Source organism: Trichechus manatus, unplaced genomic scaffold (genome assembly GCF_000243295.1).
Source record: "Trichechus manatus latirostris isolate Lorelei unplaced genomic scaffold, TriManLat1.0 scaffold00021, whole genome shotgun sequence".
Taxonomy (NCBI): domain Eukaryota; kingdom Metazoa; phylum Chordata; class Mammalia; order Sirenia; family Trichechidae; genus Trichechus; species Trichechus manatus.
In genome coordinates this window covers 17,213,268-17,222,708 of record NW_004443957.1, presented here as the reverse complement: position 1 = coordinate 17,222,708, position 9,441 = coordinate 17,213,268, and the positions used below count along the sequence as shown (strand labels likewise).

Here is a 9,441-nt window from a genome sequence, read left to right as displayed (position 1 = left end):
ATATAAAATAAATTATATAAAAATATATATGTATAATTTATCTTATAGCATGTGCAATAAACGATGTTTTTGTTCACTCATATTCCCAGCCATTTATTTGGTGCCTGACGTGGTTCTAGGCATAAAGATACAACAGTAATTGGTAGCTGCTCTTGAGACACTTCGTTTATGATAACAGTGAATCATCCAAAAAAAAGTTAAATTGTCTTCCCTGTTCTGCATATAGAATGTAAGCAGTAAGTAAGATGTTTTGGAAAGAATTACATAAGAGTTTATTAGGGCATTTTTAATGTTCGGACACTTAAAGGGTAACATTCCAATTATGTGAAAAATCTGCTGACATAAAATGCCTCATTCTCTAAAGATGCCGGCTAAATGAGGTGTTACTCTACCTACATTTTTTTTTTCAAGAGAGAAAAGTATGCCTAGAATTACAGCGGAAGGCTAAACTTATGTATCTAGAAAAATTCTTAGAAAAATAACCATAAAATGAGTTTGCAGACTTCTAAAATATCAGATTAGCTTAATCATCTTCTATTACAGAGTCATAGATCTCATAGATAAAGAAGAAGCAATATATTCTAAGCTTAGAATTAATCTTAAAAATTATCCCAAACTATATTCCTCCAACCAGTTCACTTGACTGCCTCTCTTATCATATATTCACTTTAAACACTGTTTTTAAAAGTAAAATTTATATCTCAAGTACCAATTTACTGAATAAGAACAAAATTTCTCATTAGCCACTTCATGGGAAAAACCCTCCTGCAGCTCTGTCGCTCCTTTCATGGTTCATGCTGCAGGACTACTGTATCTTTAGAACTAACATTAGTAGAGATGATGGATCAAGTCTGAAATGAATTAGTATCAGAATTACTATGGTTACTAAAAAGAAATCCAGTAAGTCTCAGGAGAATTTTCCACTCATAGAGAACAGCTAGGGAACATGTTATTTCTATGACTGGAAAATATATATATCTTTGCTTGGAATTAAGGCTCTTGATTTAATTTAGTAAAATTCATTTAGCCATAGAAAAAAATCAGTACTTGGCTACAGAGTTTTATGTACAGGTAACAGCATTGTTATCAGTGACTTAGTATTAAACAAGGGAATAAAATAAATGGCGTTTCACATGCATCAGTTCTGAGCTAAATATTTAATATTTCCATCAGTACTTCAGTTAGTAGAATAAAAAGTATACTTATATTTGATAGGGCACCCAGTTTAGAGATAGAAAACTAAATCCTCAAAGAAATTAATTATGTATAAAATGGGGGCATGATCAAAAATAAGTAAGGAAAAATTAGTGCAGAGTATATGTGTGGAGATAAATAATCTGTATAAATTGAGGAGAGAGTAACTTGTTCTGTGCATGTGTGAAGAAAAAAGAATTCAGAAGTCAAACCGAATATAGTAGTAATTTTATACTTGGTGACTTAACTAAGTCTCCTGTTCATACTGTAGGCCCTTATTGGATTATTATGTCTGGTATTATAGTCCCACTATAGGAAATATGGGGGGAATTTTTTTAGAGGGTTCAGATAAAAGGAAAATTAAGAGATTAAAGAATAAACTAATGAAGAAAGATTAAAGTAGTATATTCATTATTTCATGAACATTTATTGCTCACATTATATTCCAGACATTGTGATAGGGACTGGATGAAAGACATAGTACTTGCCTACAGAAGTGGAAGAGGCAGACAAGTACATATAATGCATGCTATTCCATGGTTGTTAGAAAAGAGGCACACCTAAGCTCACCTGTGTAGTCAGGAAAGGTTTCCTGAAGAAGACGAACTGAGTCTTAAAGGTTGAGGGAATTACTTTTTCCTGCAAGATTCTAGACTGAATAATCTGAATAGTCTCTCCAATGATGAAATACCCAGAGATGCTGAATAAAAAATATCACAAGCATCCTTCTAAATGCATAGCAGAGCGTACAAAAAAGCAAGGTAACTCTCCAAGGACCCAAACACACACACCTAAAAAAGTAGTAAGCTTTTAAATGAGGTTTAAAAACAAAGGTTTAACAAATGCTAAGTTTAACCAACATGGAGCAGCTGGTGTGTTCGAACCACCGACCTTTTGGTTAGCAGCTGAGCACTTTAACCACTCCATCACCAAGGCTCCTTCAAAAGAAATATAGGGACTGTAAAATTAGTCTGTTTAAAATGATCAAATAAATCAAAGACAGCTTTTAAGACACTATCTTTAAAAGGTTGGAGGGCAGTTTTCAAGGAGAAGGAAGAGCATATGCAGCTGTGGGAGTCCAGATAGGTATTCTGATTGGGAATTGGCAGTAACAGACTTGGGAGAAGGAATTGGGAGGGAGGTGAGCCAGGCTTGGGTCATAAAGTGCCTTGTGTTCTGTATTAGTTAGGACTTCTGTTTGCAAGTGACAAAAAAATATTCACATTTGTCTAAGGAGTATTTTGTTGTTGGCTCACTTAACTGAGAAAGGCCAAGATATTCTTAGAATGATGGGAACCAGAAACTTTCATTCTCTGTTACTATAATCTGGTTTTCTCTGAGAAGTGGAGAACATGTCCACTTGCAGTGCTTGACTCACACCATTACAACTTTGCCTTTGATCAGAGAAGAAGGGGCCTTCTCGGGGCACAGACCTCCACCCCCCAGCTCCATTTTGAAAAATCCTGAGAGAAAACTCTAACTGATATTACTCAAGTCACATGCTTACTTCCAGACTAGGAGGATGAGGGATGCTATGGTTTGCACAGCTTGGGTCACCTGGCCACCCTAGAATCATCAGCAGTTCACTATGTAAACATACCTTCTCATAGAGTCCTTCCCTGTCCACTCTATCTAAAATAGCATCCACATCACTCTAGTCCCTTACCCAGATTTATTTTTTTCAGAGCACTTATCACTGCCTATTATTAAATATATTTATTTGCTTGTTGCTTCCCCCTACTAAAATGTAAGATTTATGACATGAGGGACCTTGTCTGTCTCATTCACCTCTGCGTTTCCAGTGCCTTTAACAGTAAATGAGACATGGTAGGAGCTTAATAAATATTTTTAATTAATTAATTAATCTGGAGATTTAATATTCATTGGTAAAGGTAATCAAAAAGAATTAATTATTCTTTTTCCCTGGTGAAAATAAGCAATTAGAAATTGAAAGGCGCTAGATAAACTTTGAGTATATATGAGCAGTGATTAAACCTGAAGGTTACTCATAATAGTAAGAGAACTATGTTTTCTAAAGATGGATAATTGTGGAAAAGATAACTTGCATGATGAATACATGACTAGAGTCCTGAAATTGCAATAGAGTAAGCCCTGTCTGAACTTGCTTTCCATTGCTGGGCATTCACATTTAAACTGTAACTGCCAGTACGTAAATATATACACAGAGATACAGGTACACACACACACGCACACACACACACACACACACACACACACACACACACATACACATGCTTTTACTGATTAACATTGGAAACTGGCAAAGTAGATGTGAGTCTTAAGCCATAATGGTCAGTAAAGTTCTGGCTATAGCCAGGCAAGACAAAATACTCCAGAGCACACTTTGTCATGCTACCCTGAAAAAGCATCACTCAGGTCCTGTTCACTATAGCGGCCTCAGCTTTCTCTTAGTCTTTCTCACCTCCTGATGCTGCTTTCCATCTTTCACTCCCCTTACACTTTATTATCTTTGTGACACTTGATGGACGTCCCAAACTTAGCCACTGTTGCTTCTCAGTCAAGTCTACTCTACCCCCAGGGTCCCTCAAAACTATCTCCCCCTGCACTGCTCCCCATCCCCCCAACACACACACCTTACCTCCAAATCCAATCAGATCTCCCATTCTCTGTTTAGGAAAACAATTTCATTTAGCTACATTGCCTCAAAGTTGTACCCCTTTCTACCCCACTCCTACCAGTTGTCATCTCTGCCAAGCTTCTCTAGGTGTTAAGAAGCTCTTTAAGGAATGACTTTTTTTCTTACTACCTCTCTTATTACCCAACTTGGCTTTTTTTCTTATTACCTATCTGAACCAGAAGATGCCTGTGTGAGCTTCTTTCTTTCCTTCATAGGGGATTAAATAGGTAGAACCACAGCCAAAAAGTTCTGAGAGCCAACCCCCTCTCCACATTCAGCTTTTGGGAAGTGGGAAGGGCAGTTAGAGGGTACCCTAGACTAGTGTGGTTTAAGTTATAATACTACCTTCTCCGAGTTACTCACAATTAATTACCAGTGGAATAATAATGGTCACGCATATTACTAAGTGCACATCAAATTAATTACCAAATTCTACTTTTCAACTGTGCTTAAACCTGATTATTCGTTGCTCACATAATGTGATTGGCTGCTCTCAACTTAAGACATAGCATTGCTAAAAAGTACTCATCTGTGCTATAGTTAGTACATATAGTTAGAATATCTTGGTTTTAAAACAAACTTTTTTAACTAAAATGCCTAGTTTCCTGAGGGTCCTATGGGAACTTTTGGATTTCTTAAAAACTTATGAGACTTTGTGTATTTTACTTTCCTTATGGTATTTTATCTGGTTAAGAAACCTATAATATTATGAGCCTGGAATTTGTGAATCTTTGAAAAGGGGTTAAAAAGCTGTCAATTCATTCTCACTGTAAATCACACACTTCTTAGACTTGGGAACAAGCTTAGAAAAAAACATTCTAATACTCATCAGTGTAAATGATACACAGTGTCAGTTTTTCTGCCACCAATTGGATAAGCAAACTGCCACATTTCAACTTCTTAAACCATCTTTTCCCTTTGGTTTATCTGCAAATCTGATTATCCTGTCACTCTAGCTGCTGCAGCGCACAAGTTGCCGTTCAGCGTTCCCCTATTCTCCATGATAGAGAGCTTGGCCAAAAGTTACTGCGAGGCTCAACTGACTCAACTGTCTGATAAACTTATGGAACTTTGATATATCAGATATACCTTATACCCCACAATATAACTTACACACTTCCATGCTTTTATTATTTAGACTTCTAAAATTTATTATTTCTTTTTATAGGACAATGAAGGTCAAACAGCTCTACATTATGGTAAGATGTTTCTAAATTGTTAATAATAATAATTAAAACTTTTCTGTATTTGTTTATCTCAACCTTGTCTGTCCAACAGTATATCCATAGTGCTTAGAAAAGTGCTTCGCAGCTAACAGAGGTACAAAACTTTTTGTTAAAAAAAATACATATATGTATATTAATAAACTATAAAGTTGGAGATATATTAAAATTCTTATGGGTACATTCATAGTAAATTGAGCATTTCTATATTATTGAAAGTAATGGAGGCTCCTCCAACTCCACTTTGAAAATTTATTATTTCTTTCTTGGTACTGTTGTAGACAACTAAGATGCTAATCATTGTCACTGAAGGACCTAGAATCTCTCCTACAAGAAACACTTTCAGCCTCATAATTAAGATTGAAATGTCACCAATTGCATGCCCCAACTTATTTATGAATTTAGCTAGTATAACCTAAGTACCAAAGCCAGCAGAAGAAAAGAAGAATTGTGTGTCAGTCTCACTTTTGAACATAGATGAAAAATCCCTAAATAAAACATAAGCAGCTGATATCCAGGAATACATGTTTAAAAGAAAGATACGTCATGACCAAGTTGGGTTTGTCCCAGGTATTCAAGAATGATTTAACATTTAAAAATTTTATTAATGTAATTTTTCGCATTAGCAAATTAGATGCAAAACCATATGATCGAATCAAATGCACAAAAAGCATTTAAGGAAATTCAACACTCATTCTAAGCAGCAGTATAGAAAACTGGTTAAGACCTTGGGCTCTTAAGCCGAACTTCCAGTTCAAATTCTAATTCTGCTTTTGACCTTGGACAGATTATTTAACTTCACTGTACCTCAGTTTACTTATGGTGAAATAGAGCTAGTAAACTCAGAGGTTTATTATGAGCATATAATGAGTTAATCTGTGTAAAGTACCTAGAACAATGTCTCATGCCTGGCACATACTCTGTAAATGTTTGCCAATATTCTTATTCGTGATTAAAACTCTTAATAAACTAGGAATGGAGGAAAACTTCCATAACCTAACGAAGTTATGTATTAGAAACCTAGAGCAAACATGATTATTAAAGATGGACTATTTGAAGCAATATCATTAAAATCAGGAACAAGAAAATCACCGACTTCGTATGGAAAGGGAAGAGACCCCAGATAAGTAAAGCATTACTAAAGAAGAATAAAGTGAGAGGCCTCACACTACCTAATTTTAGAATCTATTATACTGCCACAGTAGTCAAAACAGCCTGGTACTGGTACAACAACAGATACATAGACCAGTGGAATGGATTTGAGAATCCAGACGTAAATTCATCTACCTATGAGCAGCTGATATTTGACAAAGGCCCAAAGTCCATTAATTGGGGAAAAGACAGTCTGTTTAACAAATGGTGCTGTCATAACTAGATATCCGCCTGCAGAAAACTGAAACAAGACCCATACCTCACACCATGCACAAAAACTAACTCAGAATGGATCAAAGACCTAAATATAAAATCCAAAATGATAAAGATCATGGAAGGAAAAATAGGGACAATGCTAGGAGCCCTAATACATGGCATAGACAGAATACAAAACATCACTAACAATGTACAAACACCAGAAGAGAAACTAGATAAACTGGGAGCTTCTAAAAATCAAACAGTTATACTCATCAAAAAGACTTTACCAAAAGAGTAAAAAGACGACCTACAGACTGGGAAAAAATTTTGGCTACGACAGATCCAATCAGTGTCTAATCTCTAAAATCTACAAGATACTGCAAAACCTCGACTACAAAAAGACAAATAACACAATTAAAAAATGAGCAAATGATATGAACAAGCACTTCTCCAAAGAAGACATTCAGGTGGCTAACAGATGCATGAGGAAATGCTCACGATCATTAGTCATCAGAGAAATGCAAATCGGAACTACAGTGAGGTACCATCTCACCTCAGCAAGACTAGCATTAATCCAAAAACACAAAATAATAAATGTTGGAGAGGTTGTGGAAAGACTGGAACACTTATACACTGTTGGTAGGAATGTAAAATGGTAAAACCACTTTGGAAATCAGTTTGTTACTTCCTTAAAAAGCTAGAAATAGAAGTACCATACCATCCAGCAGTCCCACTTCTTGGAATATATCCTAGAGAAATAAGAGCTGTCACACAAATAGATATATGCACACCCATGTTCGTTGCAGCACTGTTGACGATAGCAAAAAGATGGAAACAACCTAGGTGCCCATCAGCGGACAGATGGATGAACAAATTATGGTATATTCACACAATGGAGTACTTACACAATGATAACAACAATGAATCCGTGAAACATCTTAGAACATGGAGGAATCTGGAAGATATTATGCTGAGTGAACTGAGTCACAAAAAGACAAATATTATATAAGACCACTGTTATAAAAACCCAAGAAAAGGTATAAACACAGAAGACAACATTGATGGTTATGAGGGTGGGGAGGGAGGTGGAGGGGTATTCATTAACTAGAAAGTAGACAATAGTTATCTTAGGTGAAGGGAAGGACAGCACACCCTACAGAGGAAGTCATCACAACGGGACTAAACCAAAGCTAAGAAATTTCCTGAATACAACCAAACACGTCAAGGGACAGAGTAGCAGGGGTGGGGGCCTGGGGACCATGCTTTCAGGGGACATCTAGGTCAATTGGCATAGCAAAGTTTTTTAAGAAAATCTTCTGCATCCCACTTTGGTGAGTGGCGTCTGGGGTCTTAAAAGCTAGTGAGCGGCCATCTAAGATGCATCAGTTGGTCCCAACCCACCTGAAGTAAAGGAGAATGAAGAACACCAAAGACACAAGGAGAATATTAGCCCAAGAGACAGAAAGAGCCACATAAACCAGACACTCCATCAGCCTGAGACTAGAAGAACTAGATGGTGGCCAGCTACCACCAGTGACCACCCTGACAGGGAACATAACAGAGAATCCCTGACAGAGCAGGAGAAAAGTGGGGTGCAGAACTCAAACTCTAGTAAAAAGACCAAACTTAATGGTTTGACTGAGACTGGAGGGACCCCGAAGACATGGCCTTCGGACTTTCTGTTGGCCCAGAGCTGAAACCGTTCCCCAGGCCAACTCTTCAGACAAAGATTAGACTGGACTATGGGACATAAAGTGATACTTGTGAGGAGTGTGCTTCTTACCTCAAGTAAATACATGTGACTAAATGGGCAGCTACTGTCCGGAGGTGAGATGAGAAGGCAGAGAGGGTCAGGAGCTGGTTGAATGGACAGGGGAAATCCGGGGTGGAAAGGAGGAGTATGCTGTCACAGTATAGGGAGAGCAACTAGGGTCACATAGCAATGTGTGTATAAATTTTTGTAAGAGAAACTGACTTGAATTGTAAACTTTCACTTAAAGCACAATTAAAAAAAAAATCAGGAACAAGAAAACAATGCCTGTCATGACTATTTCTATGTAGTATTGTATCAAAATTCTAAAATACACAGAAAGAAAAGCAAAAGAAATAAAAGGTACATGGAATGGATAAAAAGAAACAAAATTATCATTATTCTCAAACATAGTTAGCTACACAGAATATACAATAAACTCTACAGTCAAATTATTAAAACTAATAATATAATTTACCAAGGTTTCTGAATATATCAATTTTAAAAATCAATTACATTCTTAAACACCAATTTTAAGAGGTAGAAAATTAAAAAATTTTAAAGGTATTATTTACAATAGCAACAAAATGCTAGGAACCAACCTAACAACAGACATGTATAACCTTTATAGAAAAAAATTACAATACTTTTTTAAAACATATTTTTTAAAGACCTAAGTAGTAAAAGGAAAGAATGGGAAGACTTGTGTGATGGTTAAGATTGTTTGTCAACTTGGCTAGGCCATTATTGTCAGTGTTTTAGCAGTTGTATAATGTTGTGATCACTTCCCCTTTGAAATTTGATATGTGATCACCCCCATGATGGAATCTGCTGAGTGGTACTGGCGGAGACGGGGCCTGTGGCAGCTCACCGCCCCCTCAGTTTCATCTCTCTGCCTTCCGCTGGTTACTTCCTGCCTGCTCGCCTTGCCAGGGTTTTTTGGCTTGTTCCAGATTCAGCAGCTGCCTCTTGTTGTCTCACCTCCACTTCTTGGGACTTGAGCTAGCAGCTTACCTGTTGATCTTGGAATTCATCCATCTTCTCAGCCTGCAAGCAAGAGTCTGGTTCCCCGACCTGCTGATCTTGGTTTCGCCAGCCCCTGCAGCTATGTGAATCAAGAGAAGCCTTGGGGTCTTCTCTGCTGATCTTGGAATTCATTGACATCACAGTCCATGAGTGGGAGCCCCTCTCTGACCTGCCAACCTTGGGTTCACCAGCTTCTGCAGCTCTGTGAATTGGGAGAGGCCTCTACCCTGATCCATGGA

The 9,441-nt window shown here is 37.2% G+C and overlaps 1 protein-coding gene across 1 annotated transcript in view; it reads left to right on the top strand.

Moving 5' to 3' along the window:
• ACBD6 (acyl-CoA binding domain containing 6) overlaps window positions 1-9,441 on the top strand; it is a 239,069-nt gene that overhangs the window by 198,297 nt on the left and 31,331 nt on the right. The window contains exon 7 of the mRNA XM_004372879.3: window positions 5,022-5,052. Within this exon, the coding sequence (XP_004372936.1) occupies window positions 5,022-5,052 (31 nt within the window). The remainder of the gene's footprint in view (window positions 1-5,021; window positions 5,053-9,441) is intronic.